Genomic DNA, 27302 nt, shown 5'->3' on the forward strand with positions numbered 1-27302 from the left:
GGTAGTATTTGTTTTATTTATTCTCAGAACGTAAAAGCAAAAATCACAGTATTAACAAAATACAGACCCAAAACATGTAAAATCAGAGGTTGTGTCGGTTTTACAACGTGCTCTAGTAATTAAAAACTTAATCACCAGTTAAATTATCACAGATCATTAGCATTAAATAACAATAGCAGAATATATCCTCCTAAATTGTTGTTTCCCAGATATTCCTTGAGTTTTAAATGGTTACCATGATACCAGGCAGCTTCCTTTATAATCATTCTATTTCCGTACAGCTTTAGGTATGCTCGGATTCTGTTGTACGCAACAGGAAGTGACAAACAAAAACTTGGTTTTGCTTTTCTGTTACCAACAATATAATGTTGTTAACTGATTATTAAAGAGAAACTAATTATTTATATACCAGTTTGAAGTTCAGTGCTGTACTGTTGTAGTTCAGTGTGGTCCATTCACAGATTAAATCAGAGTACTGTTGATGCAATACTTCTATATTGCATCAACCTATATATTTCAAGTATGTATGAAGTCCAGTAATGTACAGTTGAGCCAGTAAACAACAAATTACAAACTACAGCAATCAACTCATCTTCTATAAATGGACTTGAGGTTTGAGCTGAAACAAAATATATTGATTTGGTCCTTTAAAACTAAATAAAAAGGTATATTTATTGTAAAAGTGTGATGTAGCTTCACTATTCAGCTTAAAGTCTAAAGGTTTCATCTTTAAGACTGTTTCAGCTGACTGGTAGACCTTCCTGAGCTTATTCGACTGTTGTAGCTGAGTGACATGAACTATAAGAGGTTTGGTCTACATATTCACATTACAAATATTAAAAAAATATGTGGCAATGTAAAATCAGTCTATTATGAACACATTTAACTAGTGTGGTACAGATCAGAGACAGTATCCCCTTAAAAGCCCTCAGGTTCTTTAGGTGTCATTTCTATGGTGGTGAATAGTGTAATCTGTATCTCCATCTACAGACCATCAGATCCTTGTTAGGAGGGACACAAAATAATGAGAGGTGGGGCTGTAACATTAGGTGACAGGCAATGACTGTAGGCTGCAAATGCCACTGAGATACTTTAAGCAATATTATTTTTTCAAAGATGGACAGGACAGCAATTACTTTTGAACACACCCCTTCAGATCATTCAGTGCAGTTGGCAGATTTGCATAAGATCTCTGCCCTGATGAGGTGAACCACAGCTACTGGCCGACAGGTGACCTGAAACCCCACCATGGCTCCATAGACTTCTATCACAGGGACATGCTTGGTAAGGCCTTGTGGGCAGCTGGGGGGAGCTGGATAATGTGAAATAAGGGTTAAGGAACAAACTTTTTCCTCTATGTATTCTGCGTCTACAAAGACAACATGTAAAAAAAAAACACTGGTTAAGTCATTCAAAAACTGCAAGAAGCAGTCTTGTAGCATCAGCCACCATTGGTTGGAAACACTGATGATTTGCTGTTCAACACACTTTAAATTTCCGTAACATGTAAAGCTTAACTCTGCTGTGCAGAACTGAAGAAAATACTTCTGCAGTAACCAGTTTAGAAACACATTTTGCAATAAATGACCAGAGGTAATGCTAACAGTACTACGATGAAAGCCTGTTTGTAATAAAAGGATATCATGTTCCCTTGCTGCAGATGGTTGAGTAGTTTCTCCACAGGTGCGTAGCGTCGTAGCGTTGTGACCGACCCCACCATCAGCAGCTTGTGTTTAGCCCTGGTAATGGCTACATTCAGGCGACGCCAGTCCTTCAACAGCTCTCCTAACTATGAAAGGAGAAGCAGGTCAGGTTGCGTCTCACCTGTTTATTTGCTAGTTCAATAATGCAGAAATGAAAAGGCAGAGAGAAGAGAAGATGACTCAAAGAAGGCCGATGGGAAGAGAAACACTTACGTTTCCTTCCTCTGCACTGCTCCGGACAAAAGAAAAAACGATCAGACTTTTGTCCCGTCCTTGGTATCTGTCCACTGTATTCACCTCCACACCGGTGAAAGCAGTGGACTGCAGCAGAGCAGAGATACTCTTTAACTGCTGCCTGTAGGGGGCGATAACACCTATATCACTGGGCTTACACCCTGCCTGAAGAAAGTAAAAAAAGCAGAGGTTAGTACAATAACTAGCTACACCAATTATTGCTCTGTTTGTTCCCCCACCGTATGAGGAACACTTGATGCCTATAAGAATTAAGCCAGGACTTAAAAAAAAAAACCCAAAATACTCTATTATGCCATTAATACTTGCGCATTAATCATGCAACTGATGTACCTTTATTAGCAGTGAAAGCAACTTGTGTATGAGAGCAGCCTCGGTGTGATTGCTAACGCCTCCCTGCTCCACAGACTCCAGTGCTGGCACCTAAAGGAGAAAAACAAGATGTAGACCAGCACACCTCCATTGTCTTACTCACAACAATCTCATTTCACATAAATAACTTTCTTAAACCGTTGAGGCAGCTGACTTAATTACTTGACCTTCCACCAAAAAGCAGAGCTAATAAGATCTTATCAATCATCTTAGCTTATAATAGGTAAAAACGTGGCTAATAAAACTTTGGAGTTCACTGTATTTTCAACCAACCATGGAGCAATCTAGGAGACAAACAGGGCTGCTAGGCAACAATGTGGCATTAATCCAGGATAGGTCGTGCTGTGGATGAGACTTGGAGTAGGAACTAAGCTCCGACTGGACAGAGAGCAGGAAGGGCAGGGTGAGCAGGCCCGTGGCCGTCCTCTCTGATCCACACTCCAGCCGGCCCTCATACATCAGGGAGTTACTGAGAGACATTATCTGCCTAAAAACACAGAGCACACACTGTTTATTAATGAGTGATATGAATCCTTTTGTGTGTCCTTGTAGATAAGAGTTCAGATGCCATTTCAATGGTGTAATGGATGAGCTCATGATAAACAAGAAAAGATTACTGAAGGACATAGTGTTGTCTGTGTATGTATGTGTACCTATTCATCCGGTACTGTACGTTGAGTTGGACCACTGCTTCACTATGGAGCTCTAGTCGTTTAAAAAGACTTTCGTCCATCCCAAGTGACCTAGAGGAAAGAGAATAAAGAAATTAAGAGCTGATATTTCTATTGACAATATTCTAATTTTGCATTATTACCAAATTGACCCTGCATTTCCGACATATTTTATACGTTTTTACCCTCATGAAGACAAATAACTACAATAAATGTACTAAAGGAATACTTCATCTTTATCATGTACATTTCTATATCAATGACTTTCACGTTATGTTGAATTCTTATTGAAAACTTGTTTTTTCTCACACGCCTCCACAGTGAACAAAAGTGAAAATCTGTGATGAACTGAAGTAAATGAAGGCCAGGTTTAACAGATAACTTTATCAAAACTTTTTTTGCAGTATAATCTAGGTATCGCTTATCCAGTCATATGCTAAATACTTTTTAAACAAGCATTTCCCCAAAATGTTACTATTTAAAACACTTTCGCCACTACTGTCTCATGCTTTTGTAGGTGCGCTGTTAGTCCATGCATACTGTTGTGTGAGAGTTTCTAAACAGATTTTTGATATGGTTTTGCTGTTGTTAAACCCGGCCTCTATTTACTTCAATTTACTTTCATATTCTCTATTCACCCTGGAGTTATGCAAGGAAAATCAACTTTTTTTCACAAATTCAAGGTAACACAGGGTGAATAATTGATATGCGGATGGTCATTTCAAGGGTGAAGTGTTTCTTTAGCCCAATAGTTTGCATTTCTTCCTTTTATCAACATATACCTCAACTACACGCACACACATTACCTTGCCTCCTGATTTTGTACTATTGGTGGCAGCTGTTGGTGATCCCCCACCAGGACAAATCTCTTGGCATAGAACAGGGGTCCCAGACAGATAGGCTGGCTGATCTGTGAAGCTTCGTCTATGATGCAGAAATCAAACCGGCGACGTGTGAAAATGGGATGCTTGGTGCCCATACAGGTGGTTGCCACTACCAGCTAGACAGAGAGAGAGAAAATCGGTTTTGAATGGTAAGATGTAAACTAATTTTATACAAATGATGTTAAATTACAATATCAACAAGTGACATGTCTTGATGCAGGAAAAAAAAACAGAGATTAGATGTTAATTATTCCAAACAATGCTGATTCAGGTGTCATTTATCATCAGTCAAAGCTATTGCGATTATGATATTCCACAAACTAACTTCTCACCTCCTTGTTATAAAGCTGCTCCAACTCTGACAGAGTGTGAACTCCCGTCTTTCTCGCACTGTCCTCTGTGTAAGGCAGGATGTCTGGATGAACCTGGGAAGGCCGGCAGAAAACAAGAGAGAAATCAGAGCAAGTCAGAGGTGAAGAAACTAGAGATCTAGACATCAGAGGTTCTAAAATGTAAATGTATTTATTGACCTGTTGAATATTTAAAAAAATACAGATTAATCCGTCTCCCAAATGTTAATATTTTGTTTAACTTCATTAACATTTAATAGTGATTAAAAAAAGTGTGCTTTAATGCAAATAACCATGAGAGAATGGAATAACCTTTTTTTTTTTTTATAAATACAAGTTGGAAAACAAATATGGGAAGTGAAGGTTTATTTTCTATGCTGCACTGAACACACTGAATAACATCAAACTATAGTGCACCTTCTGCCCCTGCCCAAGACGCAGAAACCCAACCCGGAAGCGCTTTAGCTTCAGAAGGATGTTGTCAACAGCAGAGTGGGTGTAGCTGGTCAGCAACACACTGAACCCACATGCATGAAGGATGCGAACCTGAGAGAAAAAGTGAGGAAGAGACAAAGAGCAAGAAGGAAAGAGAGAACAGTGGGGAAGAGAGGGTTAGAGTTCTGGTCTCAGTTGGAGTAGATAATGTCCATTTATGGTTCAGGTGAAGGGTTCTAGAGGATGGTTAGGAGTTTACCAGGGTGCAGATGGTTGTGGTTTTTCCCGTGCCTGGCATGCCAACAATCAGTGTGTAGTCTTTAGATAACAACACCTTCTTCATGGCCTGCTTCTGGGGTTTGTTGAGACCTACAAACACACAAATGGATTAATTCACCTAATGAAAAATAATGGGTTCTTTGTTAGAAAATGTTTTATTATTGATTGAAGTGTGAAACTACAACTACGCAGCACTGTAGCTTTGTCACCTTTGAGGATATTGGCCACGGTGTCCTTGGCCTCTCTTGGCAGAACAGAACTGAGGTTGTAAATAAACTCTGGAGGACGAAGGTCAACAACCAGCTCCCGCAGACGGTCACTGCACAAATATAAAATGTTTTAGGCTACCGTTTTAAAAGTCCCCTAGTTAATGTCCTACTAGCAATGTGTTGATTTTGACATTAAATACATTCTATGCAATCATAACTTTGCATTATTGCATTTTACTGTAGCTACCTCTCCTGACAGTTTTCCATCAGTCTGGAGAGATTGGTGAGGTGAGTGCTGAGGCCCACCACACCTTCATCACCGTCCAATCGAAACAACACGTCACTGAACTTGGACAGGTCTCTATAAAACACATTAAACAAATAAAGGGAGTGTAAAACAGATTAGTGACTTCAACGGAGCAACTAGTGAAAGAGGAGTCCAAACAATTGTCGTGTAGTTTTCCTTTGGTTGAATTACTTCAGTTGGCAGGTATATGTGGGTTCGTTCTCACCTGTCCAGAGTGCAGCTGATCGATGTCCTGCTGACCTCACACAGGTATCCTGTTGCCAAACCAACCAGTCGACCTTCCTGGTCGCTAACAACTATGCGTTCCCCGCTGGCCAAACCGCTGCTGGCCAAACCTTCCTGTGGCACCTTGCTGCTTCGCTGGAAACGATGGAGGAAAACCCCTTCAGACTGCACGGTTACTGGGCCACTGAGCTGCACGTTTCCCACACAGCTCCCATTCTTCTCACTAGAAAAGCAGGTCAGATGAAACAAATACTGTGTAAAAACTGTTTCATACAGTTTGAAGGGGCTAGATTTATACACAAGTTTGTATATCCAATTTTGGATTTGACTTTACTGGGAGTGTTGTCATGTCTAATTTGAGAGACCAGATTTTACCTCTCCTCAGCCGTTTGAAGCCACACACGCTTTCGGCCATTCTTGGCCTCCATGTTGGTAGCCTCAAGGCTGCAGAGCAGCAGCCAATGAGAAAAATAGCTTAGATGTTGTGGGATCAGGTGACCTGTCTCCTGCTGTAGAAAGTCCTGCACAACATCCTCGTAGACATCTGTAGAGCTGCTATCGAGTGCCCTGGAGGAAGGGAGAGGACAGGGGATGAGAAAAAGTAAAGAGGGGTGATAAGAGAGGAAGTTGTGAGAAAAGAGGAAAAGATAGAGAGGGAGCTCCATGAGACAATTTAACAATTGAATCTCACCATCTCAATAATCTGCATTAACGTTTTTTTTTTGCTAACTAATAAGCTTAATAAAAATCATAATGCTAAACATTTCCGAGTTAAAAAAGTTACCGTTCATATAAAGCACAGTTTCTCTTCTGAGGACAATACTGGCAGGTTTGTCTGTCCGTCAGGATGTCAGGAAGTTTAGACAAACGGCTCCTCTTGGCCTCTTTCTCCACGCAGTTGTGAATGTGATGAACCAAGGTGTTCCTCAGCTTCAGCAGCTCTGAGATAAACATAGGGGTCAGTAAAAAAGATGATGGCAGAAATGCTGCTGTGAAAGAATGTAAAAAGACGAGGCTCTTCTTCTTTGGTTTCGCTACAGTATTGTGGTTCAAACACACACAATTTAGTTGAAAGGAGACTGTAAAATAATTAATAACACATTTATAAATGATTATAAAGGCCAATAACAGTAATAACTATATCGACTTATCATACAATTGATGGACATGACAACAGAATAAACAGCAGGGTTCTCGCCAATATTATTAGACTTGCACCTTTTTGTTAACAGTTCATATTTATTGTTCTGGTTATGTTTTTTTGTTTTATTAATTTAGGATATCTTTTTTTTTTTACATTCCAATTCCTGAATATATTTAAGAATTAAAAGCAATTCTTTCTTTAAAAGGGTGTACTTGCTCTATTTTAATATTATATCAGCAGTATATAATGATCTCAAAAAAAAGTTTATCGCAGTTATTTCTGGGACAATATATCGCCAAACAAAATAAGTTATCCTGACAGGCTTTTCTTAATGATATAAAATAATATTTTGATACGATGCTTCAAAACTGGTGTTGGGCAAGTTGTTAAAGCTCATGTGGGGGCACTGTACCTCTGCGGTCCATGTGGCTGGCCACTACAGGGTGCATGTTGCCAGTCTTGAGGTAAAGCAATAAGCCAGCTTCAGAATTGTATCTCTCCAAGCTCATCAGGGTGTAAAGAATCACCTACACACAGAAAAACACAATATATGGACAATTGATTCAATTTGCGTCAGTGTAAACCCCACGAGTCTACATATGTAAATCTACTCAGTTGAGCCTGCTGTGGTCTACCAACCTGACTGCGATGTTCTATCGAGTTTGACTCCTTTCCAGTTTTTAGCTCCAGGGGTACAGTCCTCTCCTCAGACGTTCTGTGACTACCGCTTCGTGGTTTTTGAATACGAACCCGCGCTGTTACATCGATTTTCCCTTTCAGACCAAATCTGGGTGACCACACGTTCTCTTCTATATCGGTCAGCTCTGCTACCGTGACAACAGTTGCCGAGTCCTGACCTCTGCTCGGAGCTCTGCTGTTGCTGAGGTCATCGAGACAGACATGAAAACAGCTCTTTAAAAGTAACAAAAACCTTATTCACATTGTTTTAGGAAATTATGCGTTTGATATTTGTACACAGATTAAAACAAGGTATGTACTTAAAAAAATAAAAATAAATACTCTTTAACAGCTAATTAAGTTTTGTTAGCAAATCTGTGTGTTTATACATACGTTTTTAGATTGATGGTTTTTGGTGTTGAGAAGCTCAGGTATTCCTTTGCCCAATGTTCCAATGAAGGCAGATAATCCTGCAGTTCCTGCTTCATCTCTTCCTGGCTTACACCCAAACTGTACCTAGAGACCAATGGACAACACGCAAACTGATGAGTTGTTTTACTGATGAGAGGAAGTAGGAAGAAAGAGATAGTCTGGTTAACTCCGCCTAAATTTATAATGTCACCAACATGCGTTTTGTTTTCAATAACACATGCATAAAACAAAGTTGTAATTTATCAAAATGACATCTTCTTGAAATGGCTGGTTAAGATCATATAAGGTGATGTGGAAATGGCAGAAAAACTGTAAAGAACGTTTTTAAGCACAAGCTCCCTCTTCACAAGATTTAGAGTTAAGGTCTATTGTGAATTAGGTTGCGATACTTCATTTAAAAAAGTTGTTCCCAGAATAAAAGTTTGGGAAACACTGAGGTAGGGAATAATCTGACCACTCACATGTCTCCCAGGTACCGAGGACGGCACAGGGCTTGGTCAGCCATCTTAGACATTGTCTCCAATGAAAAATCTTTAGCTGTAGCTGCTCTCTGGAAGACTTCATGGACCATGGTGCCGTTCAACATTTGCTTCGAGCCACCATCAAAACTCTGCATCACAGGAAACAGAAAGAGCATGAGAAGGTTAAGAGTATTGCATTGTGAATGTGAGAGAGTACTGCCCACATAAGATAAAATAGGAAATTTAGGAAAAAAACCACAAAAATCAACAAACATAAAAACAAGTACTGATATTAATTGTATTAGTGAATCTTTTTACCTTGAACATATCTGAGAGCACTGCGCGCCTCATGCAGCGGATGGAGTTAGAGATGCTGGTACCTGAGATAAGACTATCAGGTAGTAAAACCAGGAAGCCTCGCTCCCTGTCCACTACCCAGGATCCACCATTAGAGCAGTTCTCTAGATGCACCACATCACCACAACAAACAGGCGTCATCTCCCTGCAAACACCAAAGGAATGTAGTGACACACAATTCTGCAAAATGAAGACATAAGCAAAGAAACAGAAATACTGTACATAATGAATTTGAAAATTCAGAGCTACATTCACAAATCCAGGCATTGTGAGGAAAAGTTTGACGTATACCACGATACAAATAATTGAATAACAATGTGCAAAGGACAGAAGACCTTAACAGGAGGCATTACCATCCATCTTTCAACAGACACGTTTCAGTTGGATGTAGAGACTTGGAGCATGAGATGGTCAGTGTTTTGAGGCCCGGCCTCTCCTCCACATTTAAAACCCAGTAGCGGTTGTTCAGGCCTCCAGAAAGGATCACATGGTCTGGCACCTTACTGTATGAACACAGAGGACATATATCATATATGAATGTGTTTTTTTCAATCATCTGCCATGCATCTTTTCTAAAAATCTGAATTAATATAAACACCTGCCCACAGAGGGATAATCTGACAGATGCTTTTCAGCAGGATATTGGTCCCCAAATCAAGTGCTTGAAGCCACATATAATCTGTGTCAAATGTTCTTATTTCTGTTCATCTTTCCCCCTCTATTATTGACAGGAGCAGTTTCATCATCCCCTAACCTAATCTAACTATGCTGCAAAATTCTTTAAGCCAGTGTGTTCTTGTGGTCTCACCGGGGTTTCTTTGGTTTATCATCTTTGACAGGACCTTCATTATGATCCATCTGCTCTGCAAACCAGCTCTCGTCCAACATCTCCTCCACAGGACACGATGACATAATTCCTGTTTTTTCTTTTGTGCGAAAAAGAAAAGAAAAGGAAGCAGGGAAAGAAAAGGTTGAAAAATAAAGCTGCATGTATACTGTATTAATATCATAATGATATGAAATTAAATAAATAGTCATCAAGGATTCCATTATATTGTTAAATAGCTTAAATCTTGTCTTTTTCTAGTCTTAAAGCCTGAATTGTTGGTAGGTGATACCATGTTTTTAACTGAGGGCCCATCACACAGACACTTTGCTAAGGAGAAACACTTTTGAACTCAATGTTTTTCAATGCATTAAAGCAGGGTTGGGAGTATTCAGCAACATGCTTTTTTGTACCAACAAAAATACTGAGTTAACATGCAGTTTTTATAAAAATAATTACAATTATATACAAAACATTTAGAAGGGGGCAATCAATATTCCAACTGTGTCAGTGTACCTCCAGCTGGGTCCTGATCCGACGTCACATTGTCTCTGTCTTCATTTGATGAGGTCATTGCTGTTACTGTAGCTGCGGCCTTGTTAAAGTCAATATCTCCCCCCTTTGCACTTCTCTGTGGTGCAGGTATGATAGTTTGAGCACTAAGTTTGTGAATGTGAGCAGTAAGACCGTGAGTGTCCTTCACCTCAGTTGCTTTTTGCCCTGTTATCACAGTAAAACCAGAATCTTTCTCATATTCATTTATCTCATTCTGATGTTTTCTCTGTTCCCCAAGAGAGTTTTTGTTGTCATTGAAGACCACTTCAGTACCTCTGCTGTGACCCTCTGACCTCTCAGACGGACCCTCTGACTGATCACATGAAAAATGAGGTGTCTTCAAGCTTACATTCAGGTTGCTACCTGTGGTGCTGAGTGCAGATCTTTGTGCCTGTATATTGACATTTCTTGGTCTCTTGGCGTTGTGAGACTCTTGAGGAGGGCTAATGATTCTTTTTACGGAGCTAGAACATCCCTCTTGCCACTTGGTTTTTCCTCCCTCCTCATTCATAACTCTCCGTGCACTCTGCCCTTTGGAGCGGGGACTACGACAGATGGGGGACAGGTGCATCTCCAGGCTCTCCACCTCTCTGCTTGGCTTGGGGCTCAGTTGACCTGGATGTCTGGAAGAAGAATGGCAAGAAGGTCTGATCTGACTGCTGGGGGTCTCAGGCACGAAGAGAAGATCAGGCGAAGTGGGCAGGAGGTTTTCAAGGTCCCCGAGGATACTCCTCTTTAAGGGGGAATGGGGTCTGAATGTGAAGGTTTCACCATCTTTGATCAGAGGTTCAATCCTGGCAAGTGCAGGGACAGTGAATTTTGTAGAAGCCGACAAGGCCTAAAACAGACACAGTAAGATTAGAACTTTGACACACAACTTAAACATTAGCAGAAGTACAGTGTTCATGTAAATAAGAGAGAAATACAATGGTGAATTACAGCCCAGCCGAAAAAAAGCAGCAGCAAAAAAGTGCATAGAAATGTAAAAGGTAAAAAAAGAGACAAGCAAGGAAATAACAGAAGATGAGAAAAGATGAGAAAATAAGTAACATCCTTGACCAAAGCAACTTTAAGAGGTGTGTGATGAGTTTAAAGACAGAAGAAGAATGTGCCACACATGCAAAACAAAAAGCACGGAAAAATTAGACAGGTTAGATAATATTGTCTGGGAATGTTGTTATCCTAATATGGTTATACAGTACCAGTCAAAAGTTTGGACACACCTTCTCATTCAACTACTTTGAAGAATCTAAAATATAAAACATATTCTGGTTTGTTGAGCATTTGTTTGTTTACCACATAATTCCATATGTGTTCCTTCATAGTTTGGATGTCTTCAATATTAATCTACAATGTAGAAAAAAATAAAAATAAAAATAAAGAAAAAACATTGAATGAGAAGGTGTGTCCAAACTTTTGACTGGTACTGTACATGTTCTTTTCTGGTCTTAAAGACACAATTAGAGACATTTACAGCTATAAGTTATTCAATGTTCTTAACTTGTGTGATTGTTTTTACCAGGTGAAATGAACATTATATATGCCTCTGCCTATTTGGAAACTAAATGCACATTACTAATAATTATCACTCAAATTTTGAATCTGTCGAAATGATTCATAATGGCTTCATGTCATAATATCAAGATGACATTTTGAAAGTCCAGTCAAGACTTCAAAAAAAAGGAGGAAAAAAAAGCAAGAAAAAGCTGCAAAGACAGAAACCACTTAAAAAAAGAGAAAGTACCTTCTGGTGGTTTTGAGAGGAAAAGAAGGACGAGATGTTCTTCTGCCCGGACAGGTCCGGTGCCTGACAGAAACCACAAAGCAAACAATGAACAGCCATTCACCGTTGCAACTTGTCTGTTGTTAAAACAGAACATCACATTTAAGACTGTAGAAAGAAGTTAAAAAAAACAACAACATCATAATAAAGGCATCAACAACCAAGCACTGGTCAGTGATAAACTCCTGCCAACAGAAATAAGCCGTTGATTATTTTAATTAAGAACACAAGAGCATGCATTTTTTAAAACCTCAGTTGTGTAAAACGTCTCATTGTTTGCATATAAATAAGAATAAGACGGTTTCTGGATTATTACTATTCCCTCAATATAAATACATTAAACCAGACAAACATTTAACTGATTCAATCAGAGACTGTGAACACAATAAACTAAACTAAGGCAGCTGCCACATTTAACCGTGAACGTTATACTGTAACGTTACTGTTAAAATCCTCGTAATGTAGTTAGTTGCCATTTGTGTAGAAACACAACAGCTAGCTTGGCTCAACCTTCTGTACTCACCTTTGTTTTCTTCAGTTTGGTCCTGTTCATGGTGACAGAGTAAACCACCACAGGTGTGTTTATGAGCTCCCTCTTCCCTACGGCCAGCGTGTCTACCAGAGGTCTGTTTTTGTTTGGTTTTAAACGACTCTACATCTCCACTACGAGGAGACTGTTGTTCCCTGATACCGCTATCTAACGTTAATTATCTGTGAAAATCACCGGACTTCTTCAATGTTTAAAGCCATGTTTCTGGTTGTCTTTCTGCTGTCTCCTCCAGTGTTTTAAAGATTTGGCGCCAAAGTTTAGCTTCGCGCAACGGAAATGACATCAATGCACTTCCGCCAAAACAAGAAAATAAAAGCGTGAGATGTGCTTATTAATTACAGTCTATGGATGCGGTTGGGACATATATTATATAATGCTGTTTTAGGGATAGTTTGGTTGTGTTCATTTTTAACTGGAAACAATTTGTAAATTTGGGAAAAGCAGTCACAAAATATTATTCCATCAAAGCAAGTTATTATTTCAATATTATTGCTATTATTGTGTTGTCAGAAAATGCTATGATTCAGTGATGCTTTTTGGTACCTTTTTTGTTTTTCTTGATGTGGCCTCTATATAGCTTAACTCTGCATGGAGATAAATGCTAAATTAGATGATGGTGATGCTGATGATATACTACATATTTAAAGAGCTATTGTTTTGATACTGATAAACTGTCTCAGGCGCCCTCCAGAGTCATCGTGGAGGACAAAGCCACTATCAGAGGGTAGCTCTGTATTTATAAGCGACACAGCTGAACTGTCATTGGTCTGGTGTCGGTTAACTATGTCACGTAATGCATGTGGCTTTCCTTCAAACCAACATGACTTCAGTCTTTGATGTTGTGAAGCAGCAAAAAGTTGAGCAATATTTCTAACTGATCTCAAATTGTTCACACCAGCCAGCCCTTTCCCTACATGCATCATGCAACAACTTATCTTTTAATCATGGAGTCAAAACTATCTATCTAGTGAACATCTAGCCCTCAACTAAGAGCTTTAGTTTGGCCTTTGTTTTCAAGCTACAGCATGTGAACTATTAAACTTTTGCAGTTTGCCCAGTGATTACAGGTACACATTATATAAAACCCATTATTACCAGCAATAGACATTATTTTTCTTCAGGTTTAATTTCAATAGCAACTAATTAGGATCTCATCAATTCAAATTTACATAAATGAACATATAGTAGTATACAGAAAAAAGAATAAACCAAACATTCTTAAACAGCCACATTTAGAGACCTTACCACTAGAATTATAGCAGATGAGTAATGCTACTCCAGCATGGTGAGCATTGGGAAGTTATTGCATATTCATAAAATTATGTTGTGATGTTTAAGCTTATATACATTGTTTACTAACCTTATTTCCTTGCGCAGTTTGTTGGGTAGCAGGTTGTCCTCGTCTTGTATCAAAATAAATCAATCATCAATCAAGAAATAGCATCTAAGGTGCTGTAGGTAGATCGGCCTTTTCCTGGTCAGGTTCCACAGTTCTGGTCAAAATTTCTAGCTCACTCCTTGTCATTAATGAGTACTTTGTGATGTGAGCCCGGTGAATTGTAGTTAAACACTTTACTTTTTACTTTATCTTTGGATTCACATGATATTGTAAAACTGGCTCCTCCTTAAACAAATATGGCCTTAGTTGATAATTAATCTTAACTAAACAAAGACATGGTTCCTTTGTTTATATTTTTTCACAGCAGCAGCAATTTGAAGTGTCAATTTCATTTATTTTGCTTATAATAACTTCACAAACATGTTTTTAATCTCCCCTTACATTAAAAGTACAAGAAAGTGAAAAAAGGTAAAAGTGCTGTACCAAAAAAACATTCCGACTATGGTTGTGTGGCCATTTATATGGGGATCTGTCGGTTTATGTCCAAGGAGTTTGGGGATTTGACCCTGTGCCCTTTTGCCTGACATCTGTGGCATGAAATTGTGACATTTCCATTACCTGTACCACTACAAGAGGGCACTTCATTAAGTATTCTCCACTGGAAAGGAACCCCCGAGGGCAATTCATCATGATTTATCGGCATCCAAGAGAGGCACTTTTGCTGCGTTACTTATGACTCCACAAGTGGATCCCACTAACAAGAACTGCGTGGCTGAAATAACCCCCAACAAATACATTGCTTTCTAAGTAACATTTTCTAAAAACTACAATGCCCAGGTGTTTTAGTAAATTACTTAAACCTAAAAAAAAAAGAATTAACTTAATATGTGTAACTGGCCTTAACATCTTCACTAGGAATGAATTGGCTCAGGGCTGTGCAGGGTGGGGAAAAGTATTGAAACTAACACATTGTTTGTTTTGCTCTATTCCCCGCTTGCTTTATTTCCTCAGAGTACCTTGTTTTACAAGTTTAAAAGAAAATAAATTTGAGGACTGCACTTAACATAACATTTTTGTCACTTAGAGAAACATGCAGGGTTGCAACTTGCAGACTCATTTATTTTACAGTACAAAACTATACCTCCAACATAGATAAAAATGGGTTATACAAAAAGTTTAAATTTTATACAATTGACTCTTCTAATGTGAGTCCTCGTTCACTCTACCTGGGATATTATCAAGTAAATACCATGGAGCAAACCTAATAATATCCCCAGTCTAGACATTCTCCTCTGCATGAGTCTTCATATGAATAAGTAAATGGGAGCGTCTGATGAATTTTTTCCCACAAGCATGGCAACTATATGGCCTGTCCCCTGAATGAGTCTTCATGTGCCGCGTTAAATTAGACTGAGCGCTGAATTTCATATTACATACAGTGCAAATGTAAGGTTTCTCACCAGTGTGAATTATTGTGTGCTTGATGAGATCCGCTTTCTCTCTAAAACTTTTACCACAGTCGGTGCAGCTGTGAGGTTTCTCTCCCGTGTGGATTCGTATGTGGGCGTTCATGTTTCCAACTTGTGTGAAGCCTCTGCCACAGAAACTACACGTGTGCGGTTTTTGTCCGGAGTGAGAATTCATGTGAGTCTGTAGATATGAGCGCTGGATGAAGCTTTTACCACAAACACCGCAACTGTAAGGTTTCTCTCCTGTGTGTGTCTTCATGTGGCGAGTTAGAATGGATTTAATCCTGAAATTCTTGTCGCAAACGCTGCAGGTGTACGGTCTGTCTGCTGTCTCTTCAGCTTGCTGGGGTTTCTTCCTCTTTACACCTGATGGAGATCCTCCACAGTCTCTCTCTTCATCCTCACTTACTTCACTCATCTGACAGTCACTCGTTGGCTCTGACGCATCACAGCCTTCTTTATCAGGTTCTGATTTCAACTCTTCACATGAGCTGCTGGGCAGATGGTCTCCTTTATTTTCAACCACTAGGTTTTGATGTGGGACCTGTTTTCCATCGTCATCCTTCCTTTGCACATAAATTATGTTGAACATAGAGTCTTTTCTATCAGCTTCGTCCTGCTGATTTTCACCTGCCTGAGCTGTCCACAGTTCCTCCTCCTGCTCCTCTTTAATCTGCGGTGGCTCCTGGTCATCCTCACACAGGTCAGTCTTCTTCTCAATGTCACATTGCTCAGAGGGAGCATCCTCTCCCTGGACAGAGAGCTGCAGGGGGGCTGGATGGTATCACACACAACAAAAAAAAGGTTTATCAAATATTCTGATTTGTAAATATTTAGTTAGACAAGACAGGCAGAGGAATAAAATGTGTTCTAGCACATACAAATCTAATCATTTTGCATGGTTATGATAGGATGTGCAGTCTGCTCATGAGCAGATGGGAACAGCAACGAAACAACTACAGTCTTTCTTTCAAAGACAACATCAGGTGCAATGATGCTTATCTTTTAATGGCTGCCTGTTTGTGAAATATGAATATATATATGAAATGATGTCTTAAATCATTTATAGCCAATAAGCAGGCTCCATTACAGCATTTATTTATATTTTTACAACTGTTTTATGAAATGCACACTTTATGGTTTAACAAGTAAACGTTTTGGGTTCACGGTTCATTATGTTTTAAATGCCGCGGGGAAGATGATGGATAAAGGTGGTAAAGAGTGCCTCTGTGTTTGCTTATAGCAACAAGTGTTGCCCATGCTGTTCTTTTAATTTAATTTGATTAATTTATTGTTATTTTATATCAACAAGAAAAATATTTATTTTATCGGGTAAGGTTGTATTCTGTGTGCCACTTTGCTTATGGCAACAAGTGTTGTTGTTGTTGAAGTGTTTCCTGTCTTTTGTCTCATCAAAGGTCAAATGGTATAGTCACATGATTGACCACAAATTGATACTCCACTATATCCCTCACTGCCTTCTTCTTTTGCTGCACATGTTGTGAAGTTTTTGTTTTTTTTAATGTGTGGGTTTAACTCTACTGTGGCCTTGAGACCACAGTAATTATTAACAAAATCTGAAAAAAAACATGCCTGTTAATGTGACTCAACATGTTCACCATCAAATCAAAATAATCAGAAATATTTTGGGCATGCACAAAAGACGTAAACTTGTTATATGAGCCATATAATGGACTAAGAACAAGAACACCTTATAATGAAAAGTATCTATTTTTGATATTAGAGTAGCAAATAAACTGCTCCGATTGGCTTTAGCTTGCCCTTTTAGCTCCATCCATCCCTCTTTCTACTCCCACCCCGACAGGAAAGAGCTGGTAATAAGATAAGATAAGATAAGATAATCCTTTAATAGTCCCGCAGCGGGGAAATTTGCAGGCTTACAGCAGCATAGAGTAAAGTGCACACAAGAGACATAGTAGAAGAAAGACAAGATAAAAATAAAAAATGAAAATAAAAAAAAGAAGTATTATAAATAAGCAATAAAAAACAGTAGAAAATCAACAATAACTGAAATATTATATTTACAGACAGAAAAAACTATTTTAACTATTATTGCACAGTGTAATGTATTGCACAGGTTTTTATTGTCATGTTTTTATTGTCATGTGTCATGTGGTCTGCTGGGAGCAGAGTTGGTTGTGCAGCCTGACAGCAGCAGGAAGGAAGGACCTGCGGTACCTCTCCTTCACACACCGGGGGTGAAGCAGCCGGTGGCTGAAGGAGCTGCACAGAGCTGCCAGGGTGTCCTGCATGGGGTGGGAGGTGTTGTTCATCAGGGATGACAGCTTGGCCATCATCCTCCCGTCTCCCACCACCTCCACCGTATCCAGTGGACACCCCAGCACACTGCTGGCCTTCCTGACAAGCTTGTTCAGTCTCTTCTTGTCGGCTGCTGAGATGCTGCTGCTCCAGCAGACCACTGCATAAAAAATGGCTGATGCCACCACAGAGTTGAAAAAGGTCCTCAGGAGTGCTCCCTGCACTCCAAAGGACCTTAGTCTCCTCAGCAGATAGAGTCTGCTCTGACCCTTTTTATACAGTGAATTTGTATGATTAGTCCAGTCCAGTTTATTGTTCAAGTGAACACCCAGGTACTTATAAGATTGCACAATCTCAATGTCCTGTCCCTGGATGTTCACTGGTTCCGGAGGACAGTGTTTACTCCGGCGGAAGTCCACCACCAGCTCTTTGGTTTTACCAGAGTTGATCTGGAGGCGGTTCCGCCGGCACCATCCTATGAAGTCCTGGTTCAGTTCTCTGTATTCCCTCTCATCACCGGCGGAGATGAGGCCGACGATTGCAGAGTCGTCAGAGAGGTCGTAATGAGGTCAGAGAGGTCGTAATGAGGTAAGTCAGAGGTGGGAAGGCTTTGAGCTCCACGTCCTGTTGCCTTTAACTACCCAAGGTACCAACAAAACCGATGTGTGCTACATTTTTACCAGTGACAGCCATTTTGCATCCCCTCCCCCTTCAGGGATGCAAAATGGCGCTACTTGCAGTCTCCTGTAAGGAATATTGAAGGAGTGGCCCAGCTGACTGAATGTCTCAGTACATCGTAACAGACGCTGGTCTTATGTAATCAGTGTCAGTCTAGAGGCTCAGGTTAACCTCACTGAGTCCTGTCTTTAGTTAACTTACCTTTCCCCTCGGCCAGCCTGCAACCTTGTTGCTCCGCCTCCTGTTTTGAACGGTAAACTATCTCCTCATAGTCTTTAATAGTTGTTTCAAAGATGCTGAATATTTCCTCAGCTGCGGCTTGCAGTCGCTGATTCACCAAAGCTTTCAGTTTATCTTTTTTGAACATTTCCGCGGGTGACGGAGGACGGCCAGTCTGTTTCCTGACGGGCTGACAGAAGACTGGTTTACTCACAGGGTTGCCAGATATCGCGAGAGAAAAAAAAGCAATCTTAAATTATTATTTATATTTTGTCAGCCAGAAAGAGAGTCACTCATAGACTCACCCTTCTGTCTTTGTACCAATACGGGTTTTAAACCCTAAATGAATACACTTACAAGCATTTTTTTTGCATATTTAAATGAATTACATTAATATAGTGTGTGTGAGATATGTGTAGATATGTGTAAGGGAACAGAGAAGACATAATGTGTTTTAATGTGCCGAAAAAAAACAGATGGACTTCATTATGTATTTTGGTACATGGGCTGACAATTACCCTATTCAAACATTAATTTGTAACCAATAAATAAATGGTCTGTGGAGATGACACGCAACACTATGGAAAAGCATAATAAACGGACATGGCAACACTGGCTGCTGAGGCACACAATGGCCTCGGTCCCTCTGCATGATAGAGCTTTGCTGCCACCTACTGGCCATGAAATAAGACACTGACACAAGACCTCAGGAATGAACCATTTCAAATAATTATTTGTGGGCCATTTCAAAAGGGATTCTAGCGAGTTTATATCACTTTGTGTGGTCATTTACTTTACATTTTAAATGATTAAAGTTTAAAGCCAGAAACAGGAACCCCTTCAGGACGGTTTTCATGTTGTAAAACTACTTATTTATACCTGATGGTCTACCAAATCGCCTCGGCTAGAATAAAACAAATTTGCAGTTGTTGACCAGGAGATGACAGCAGATATCCAGGTTAAACCTACAGTCCATGATATTAATGACTGCTGCACCTTCATTTGACACTTTAAAATGCCAACGCTGATATCATTTTGAATTATATTAGCTCCAGTCAGAGCTGCAGCCAGAAAGAGCTGATAATCAGATTTGTCAGGATAAATGATTTAAAAAAACAAGGTAGAATAGGTAAGCTGACACTTTCAGTAACTTGACACATGTTTAAATCTTTCTTTACAGCCCTTATTTTCATTTTTTTAGGTGTTCTTTTTATGTCTCTTCATGTTCCCTCTTAATCCCCAAATGGTGATGCCTGTCAACCTGTTTTAACAAAACAAATTGGTTGCTCGACTCAACCCTGACCCAAACAGCCTGTATAATTAACTTATTCTATATAATTTAGCCTCAGTCTTCTCTCTTTGCTGATTATCTTCTAACCTAAATTGTGCAGCAATCTGTACTGATTGATCTCTGAAAATGCTTTCTTCTATAAAGCAATGATAAAAAACACTTTCTTTTTGACTATATTTTTCTTTTAGCTTGTTCCATTGTGTCTCAACCAGACTTTTGAAAAACACCAGAGATACCATATTGTTAGTTTAGACGTGAGGATTTAGGTCCTCTGTTTCAGTGTGGTCAGTCAGACAATAACATACCAGTGGGGGCCCCCACACACACACACACACACACACACACACACACACACACACACACACACACACACACACACACACACACACACACACACACACACACACACACACACACACACACACACTTAAACACACATAGCAGAAGGAAGATAAAGTCATCCATCAAGTAAACTTTACAGGCCAACGTGACAGATGCTTCCATAACAGCTCGTTTTTGCACAGACCCCACACCTCCACACACCTCCATCTATCTACTCTTATAGTCCAGCTGAAATTAAAATGTTTCCACAGTAATATAAAGTTTTGAGCATCTGGTCTGCATCCTCAGCTGTTAGCCAAATGGAAAATGGAAAAAAAGAAGGGTGAAATGAAAATTTTATAAAGTGGATATGCCACAGGTCTTGTGAATATCTCTGGTATGGCGCATCCAGGCACTGTGCCCTGTGTTTACACTGTATAAGCAAGTGCAAGAGTTCTCAGAAACAAAGTCAGACTAAAAATTAGGAAGATGCTACTTCAGGGTTGCATCATCTTTTAGATAATATTAGTAACCTTCTGGGGACTCAGGTATAAACAAAACAAAATTAAATAAAGTAGGTCTACTGGAAGAATAACTCTTGATGGAATGAAATATACCAGGTTGCTCTGCCTCTACCGTATCACTATCAAAACACTTTGACATAACTTGTAAACTACTGTTACCAGAGACTTGTTTTTTAAATTGCCTATCCATCTACCTGCAGGTCCAGCTGCCACTCAAACATGCAGAGTGATGTTTGACTAACTTCAAAAAGGGACAAAATGCAGTAGTTTATAGTGTATGATATAATAATTGATCTGTTTGTAGCAGAGGAGTAACTGTGCTCTGATGAGACGACTGAGTTGATCAGATTGTTTGTTTGTCTTTGTCTCAGATGAGCCAAATTACCCCAATTATTTAATGTAGATTATTGAAAAGAATGCTCATTGTCTATTCTATTTCTAAGGCTCTAATCACAGCACTCACTGCAGAGAAAATCTATTTTTTTGTTTGGTAATTCAATGTAAATAATGACTGTAAAACTAAGAGAATTAAATGTGACAAGAAAAGAACAGCATCATGGTTTTACACAATTAAATCCCGGGACCCTCACATCGGCACAGGAGAAACTCCCCTAAAAAGACCTTTAAGGGGAGAAAAAACCTATGGGAGAGCAACAGAGGAGGGATCCTTCTCCCAGGATGGACAGAAATGCAATAGATGTCATGTGTACAGAATGAACAACATAACAGAGTTACAAAATATTTAATGCATATGATATAAATGATTCATATAATAAGAGTAGTAAGCAGAGTAACGATGGAATAAATTAAGACTACTACTAATAACAGCAGCAATGAGTATAGTAGAATTATAATAATGATAAGAGCAGTAGAGGTATTGGGAATAGTAATAGTAATGTGACTTATAATAATAATTCATGCACTTATATCACTTGTTCGCACTGTTTCATTCTTCGAGTCTTCGTTATAGGCCTTAAACATTTCTCTGCCTCCCCAACACCTTTTACAAAGGTCAAAGCCAAATCTAAAGAAGGAAAGAAAGAAACGAGAGATGCATGGAGGAGAGAAAAGGACAGAGAGATAATTGGTCTTTGGTAGGCTCATTAGCATCATACATTTAACAAAGCACTCGAATGCCTGACTCTGTTGAACTTTGGATCGGTTTATACATGTTGATCAAGCTATTTAATATGCACAGTAATGTAGCTAATTAAGAACTCCATTAAGTTTATCAAAGACTAGAGTTTCACAGGCTCTTCTCCAACTCCCCATGTCAAAAAAAATAATCAACTTTTTGTATTCAGTTTACGAAGGAAAAAACCTTTTTTTTTTTTTACTTATTAAAGGTACATTGTGTAGCATTTGGGGGGATCCATTTGAAAAAATTGAATACACCATTCTTAATTAGGTTTTCTTTAATGTATAATCCCTGAAAATAAAAATTGTGTTTTCATTACCTTATATGGGGCCATTTTGTTTTTGTGTTTTCATGTTTTAGGGGTTTTGCGTTGCCCGCCTTAGTTCTCCTACATGCTTTAACACACAGGGAGAGGTCAGCTGGTTGCAATCCGCAACCTCAGATAGATGTAGACTTTTGAACAGAAGGTCTTGTTGCTATTCAGAGCTTTGTTTTCCTGACTGACTCTGATTCCGTTTTTCTGTACATTTAGTAATGAAAATGCAGCATCCTTTGATGCATGTCTGCCTTTAACGAGGAAAGTAGCCTCATGTGTTTGTAGCTTTAATCCAGCAATTGATTGAGAGGTGGAGGTGAAAAGAAAACAGTCAACATAGTGTGAAAGAGAGAGAGTGGTTACATGTTATTTATTTTCTAACCTCTGACATAAATCTCCTCTCTGTAATATTTTTTTCTGTGCACTTTGAGCAATTGTTCAACAACAATTTCAAATTGAGTCCCTCCGTGGTTTTAGTCCTGTCTCGACATGCTGTTTTATCACACATGAAACACATAAATCCAGAAAAAAAACCGTAAAGATGACCTAAAAGGCATTTTATGTGTTCACGCATTTCTGCACATATTTCTGTCTGTCTGTGTGTGTACTGTATATACTGTATATACTGTATGTATGTACTGTATGTATGCATGCACTGCATCACACCATATAAATGACATCCACCAAGCATTTGAAGAAAGATGGGAAAAAAACATATTTTTCTACCATCTCCACTAATTTCCTTTTTCTTTCTTCTTTTCTCATTGACAAACTTGTGTTCTTACCTCCAAATCTCAGCAAAATTACTTTCTGTTGTCTTTTTTTTCTTCTCCTCTTGTGTTCTCAATGATTCCATACAGATCACCTTAAAAAAAAACTTTTCCAGCAGTCAGCATGATTATTAGCTATGCCTATTCGGAATGGTATTATCAAGCTAAAAAGCACATGTATAAATAAACAAAGTGACCAACCAACATAATGCAACTGAAGTGTATTATATTTGACCACACTGTAGAAAGAAAAAATAGAAACTAAAACCAATAACATCACTTTAATATTGTTCCGAAGCAAACCATCTCATTTAATGTATCAGATAATGTGACTCCCTCAAAACTCAGATAATCCTAATTTAATCATTTCTGAGTGAATTAAACGTCTTTACTTGTCCTATATAAATAAATTAACCTAATCTATATATATATATTGCACAACCCAATTTACTAAGACTATACAATAAAACACACAAACACACACAAACACACACGCACACACACAACAATGTGTACAATGTAATACAGTACAATGCAACACAAAATAAATAGTACACCACAACACCCAGGAGACAACCCAGTGATTGCATGATCTGCCACAGAATAGCAGCACTCTGGGAGCCGAAAAGAAACGCTGAAACAACTGGAAGAACAAAATATCAAATCTCTACCTGTTTGTCATATAAAATCTTATGAAAGTCCAGAATCCATCTATAATCCATTGTCCCCTTTGAGGGCTGGAAGGGCTGGAAAGGACACATAATGAAGTTAAAGGTATTCCAGTAATTCAGTATAACACAGATTGAATACACACCCATGTACAGAATAGCTAGAAATACAACAGTGCTAGTTCTCATCTACATCACACCTTATGTCGTCTCTTATAAAAGAGAATATTTTTGCTGACTGATCCATCCCTCCCTCCTTCTATTCAAGTCTCCCAGTGAGTCCTGACAGTAAGGCAGTGAACCAGTATGCAAGATAACAGGACCTGAAACTAAAGCAGCTAAATGGAATTCAGCCATCATTCATTTTATTAATTACACCTGATCTTTTCACACTGTTAATGTCAAAATGTATTCTGTGGAAAATGACTGTTGTGTACTAAAGAGTGTACGTACAATTCAAATATATAAAGTTTAAGTATATAAGGAGGTGGCGGATGACCTTCAGATTTCCTCGGGATTAGACCAAATTTAATTAACCTTACATTTAAACACAGGTGAAATCACCTCATATGCAGATTTAAGTGTAATCACCCAGAAAGCCATTAAAGGAATTAAATAAGGCTCAGTGCAGAGCAGCGTCAGGGGCCCCTCCTGCGCAGTGACATCTACCCAGATATGTGTGAGTGGGGGGAGGTGAGGCAGGGTGTAGGAATGATTTATAATTACTGAGCTTGTTAGACTGTCATCACATAGAATACAAAGGTGAGCACACACACATGAAACACACAACATGGGGACAAACAGTGCACACATACAGCTCAACAACACACATACACACACAGGAATATTCAGACACACCTGCATGCTCCATCAGGACGGCCTACAGTCAGATATCGGGTTCAGACTGGACTCGTCACCTTTACAGTTTGAAGTTTTCTTTCTGTTAAGGAGTAATTGCCACTTTTGTGCACGGTCTAAATTAATTTAAGTCACTCCTCACTTTTGCAAAACATAAATAAGAAGTTGTATGTTTCTTCCACTTATCTGTCACTATGATCTATTTCGACTCACTAGCTAACTCTTCATAAACTCTCAAATATGGTGCATGTATAGGTTTTACAAATGGCTCATGTTGGTGGGAGGCATGTTTTTTGCAGTCTGAGTTTACAGCTGCTAGGATTATCTTATTTTATTTTTTGTTTTAATTGACACCTGGAATTCATCAAAAATATTGCAGGTTTTTAAGCCAATTCCCATCAAGTTGGAAAAGGAAAATATGAATCATGTGCTTCCACCAACTGGTATTTTATGTTCTCAAGGCAATTACTTTTTCTGTGAAGCATAGTATTTCGTGGCTGCTTTACACCTTAGATGGTGTATATATTACTTTGATAAATGACTCTGACTCACTTGTTCATGCTGCCCCGTGTTGGCTGGCCTTTTAATCTCTTTTCTGGAGCTTTATGGTGAAGTCCATGTAACTGGTTTGAACTTTGTTGCATGTCACATGGTAACTTTGTATCCAAGACAAATTACTACAACCATGAATTGTTGGTCACTGAGCAGCTCTTCCAGGAGAGGCGGAAGGTGAGAGAATTTTTCAAGGGCATCTGGACAGAAGTTATAAAAGAAAGGGGAAATATTTTTGCCAGTTATTTAATCAAGGTCACAGGCCTTTTTTCTCCTTCACTACCATTATTGCCGACACTACAGCTTTGCTGTTTCAGTATTCATGAACTGTTGTTTTAATGGAATTCTACACTGTGCAATCCATGCAACCTCCACCCCACCTCTTTGCAGACATAAATAAAATCAGCAACAACAGCAAATAGTTTGTATTGTTTCATAGAACTAGGCTGAGGGCTTATTTTATATTTAAATACAGTGGGTACGGAAAGTATTCAGACCCCTTTGGCTGCATGTCATTATGAATTTTTTTCATGTACTGAGTTTTAGGTTTGATAATTTGCTTCAGTGCAGAATTTGGCTTTATGGTGATGATGTACAGTGGGTACGGAAAGTATTCAGACCCCTTTAAATTTTTCACTCTGTTTCATTGCAGCCATTTGCTAAAATCGAAAAAGTTCATTTTTTTTTTTCGCATTAATGTACACTCAGCAACCCATCGTGACAGAAAAAAACAGAAATGTAGACATTTTTGCAAATTTATTAAAAAAGAAAAACTGAAATATCACATGGTCATAAGTATTCAGACCCTTTGCTGTGACACTCATATTTAACTCACATGCTGTCCATTTCTTCTGATCCTCCTTGAGATGGTTCTACTCCTTCATTGGAGTCCAGCTGTGTTTAATTAAACTGATTGGACTTGATTAGGAAAGGCACACACCTGTCTATATAAGACCTTACAGCTCATGTCAGAACAAATGAGAATCATGAGGTCGAAGGAACTGCCCAAGGAGCTCAGAGACAGAATTGTGGCAAGGCACAGATCTGGCCAAGGTTACAAAAGAATTTCTGCAGCACTCAAGGTTCCTAAGAGCACAGTGGCCTCCATAATCCTTAAATGGAAGAAGTATGGGATGACCAGAACTCTTCCTAGACCTGGCCGTCCAGCCAAACTGAGCAATCGTGGGAGAAGAGCCTTGGTGAGAGAGGTAAAGAAGAACCCAAAGATCACTGTGGCTGAGCTCCAGAGATGCAGTAGGGAGATGGGAGAAAGTTCCACAAAGTCAACTATCACTGCAGCCCTCCACCAGTCGGGGCTTTATGGCAGAGTGGCCCGACGGAAGCCTCTCCTCAGTGCAAGACATATGAAAGCCTGCATAGAGTTTGCCAAAAAACACATGGAGGACTCCCAAACTATGAGAAATAAGATTCTCTGGTCTGATGAGACCAAGATTGAACTTTTTGGCGTTAATTCTAAGCGGTATGTGTGGAGAAAACCAGGCACTGCTCATCACCTGCCCAATACAATCCCAACAGTGAAACATGGTGGTGGCAGCATCATGCTATGGGGGTGTTTTTCAGCTGCAGGGACAGGACGACTGGTTGCAATTGAAGGAAAGATGAATGCGGCCAAGTACAGAGATATCCTGGAAGAAAACCTCCTCCAGAGTGCTCAGGACCTCAGACTGGGCCGAAGGTTCACTTCCAACAAGACAATGACCCGAAGCACACAGCTAAAATAACAAAGGAGTGGCTTCGGAACAAGTCTGTGACCATTCTTGACTGGCCCAGCCAGAGCCCTGACCTAAACCCAATTGAGCATCTCTGGAGAGACCTGAAAATGGCTGTCCACCAATGTTCACCATCCAACCTGACAGAACTGGAGAGGATCTGCAAGGAAGAATGGCAGAGGATCCCCAAATCCAGGTGTGAGAAACTTGTTGCATCATTCCCAAGAAGACTCATGGCTGTACTAGCTCAAAAGGGTGCTTCTACTCAATACTGAGCAAAGGGTCTGAATACTTATGACCATGTGATATTTCAGTTTTTCTTTTTTAATAAATTTGCAAAAATGTCTACATTTCTGTTTTTTTCTGTCACGATGGGTTGCTGAGTGTACATTAATGCGAAAAAAAAATGAACTTTTTCGATTTTAGCAAATGGCTGCAATGAAACAGAGTGAAAAATTGAAAGGGGTCTGAATACTTTCCGTACCCACTGTACATCATCACCATAAAGCCAAATTCTGCACTGAAGCAAATTATCAAACCTAAAACTCAGTACATGAAAAAAATTCATAATGACATGCAGCCAAATGATACATACTGAGAATACACTGTTTTATTTCATTGTTTTTAGGTTGTTTAAAAAAATGATCCTTTGAATAGCTTTGGGAGCACAGGGAGA

The 27302-nt window shown here is 39.2% G+C and overlaps 2 protein-coding genes across 2 annotated transcripts; both read right to left on the minus strand.

Annotated features, from left to right (window-relative positions):
- Nucleotides 1-5: 5 nt before the first annotated feature.
- Nucleotides 6-12744, minus strand: dna2 (DNA replication helicase/nuclease 2). Its single transcript, XM_054619813.1, has 25 exons — nt 12447-12744; nt 11885-11947; nt 10102-10978; nt 9568-9685; nt 9113-9262; nt 8721-8904; nt 8403-8551; nt 7903-8025; nt 7471-7711; nt 7244-7358; nt 6472-6628; nt 6063-6254; nt 5668-5910; nt 5403-5516; nt 5156-5265; nt 4927-5036; nt 4650-4778; nt 4215-4307; nt 3805-3998; nt 2981-3070; nt 2601-2814; nt 2289-2378; nt 1917-2102; nt 1641-1789; nt 6-1319 (listed from the first exon to the last, which is right to left on the minus strand). Exons 1-25 carry the CDS (start codon nt 12474-12476, stop codon nt 1268-1270), a joined length of 4173 nt encoding a protein of 1390 aa, XP_054475788.1. The 5' UTR covers nt 12477-12744; the 3' UTR covers nt 6-1267.
- A 2062-nt stretch (nt 12745-14806) lies between these two features.
- LOC129107834 (gastrula zinc finger protein XlCGF57.1-like) lies at nt 14807-18643 on the minus strand. The gene is made up of 2 exons (XM_054619414.1): nt 18441-18643; nt 14807-16055 (listed from the first exon to the last, which is right to left on the minus strand). The coding sequence occupies exons 1-2, from the start codon at nt 18604-18606 to the stop codon at nt 15091-15093; spliced, it is 1131 nt and encodes a 376-aa protein (XP_054475389.1). The 5' UTR covers nt 18607-18643; the 3' UTR covers nt 14807-15090.
- Between the last annotated feature and the right edge of the window lie 8659 nt (nt 18644-27302).

The sequence above is a fragment of the Anoplopoma fimbria genome, chromosome 2 (genome assembly GCF_027596085.1).
Source record: "Anoplopoma fimbria isolate UVic2021 breed Golden Eagle Sablefish chromosome 2, Afim_UVic_2022, whole genome shotgun sequence".
Classification (NCBI taxonomy): domain Eukaryota; kingdom Metazoa; phylum Chordata; class Actinopteri; order Perciformes; family Anoplopomatidae; genus Anoplopoma; species Anoplopoma fimbria.

Coding starts and splice junctions, on each gene's coding strand:
- dna2 (XM_054619813.1), bottom strand. CDS start 12,476: ATGAACAGGACCAAACTGAAGAAAACAAAG. Junction 8,552..8,720: donor TGCTCTCAGATATGTTCAAG/GTAAAAAGATTC, acceptor CCTGTGATGCAG/AGTTTTGATGGTGGCTCGAA. Junction 5,517..5,667: donor ATCAGCTGCACTCTGGACAG/GTGAGAACGAAC, acceptor TGTGTTTTATAG/AGACCTGTCCAAGTTCAGTG.
- LOC129107834 (XM_054619414.1), bottom strand. CDS start 18,606: ATGTTCAAAAAAGATAAACTGAAAGCTTTGGTGAATCAGCGACTGCAA. Junction 16,056..18,440: donor CAGGCTGGCCGAGGGGAAAG/GTAAGTTAACTA, acceptor GATACCATCCAG/CCCCCCTGCAGCTCTCTGTC.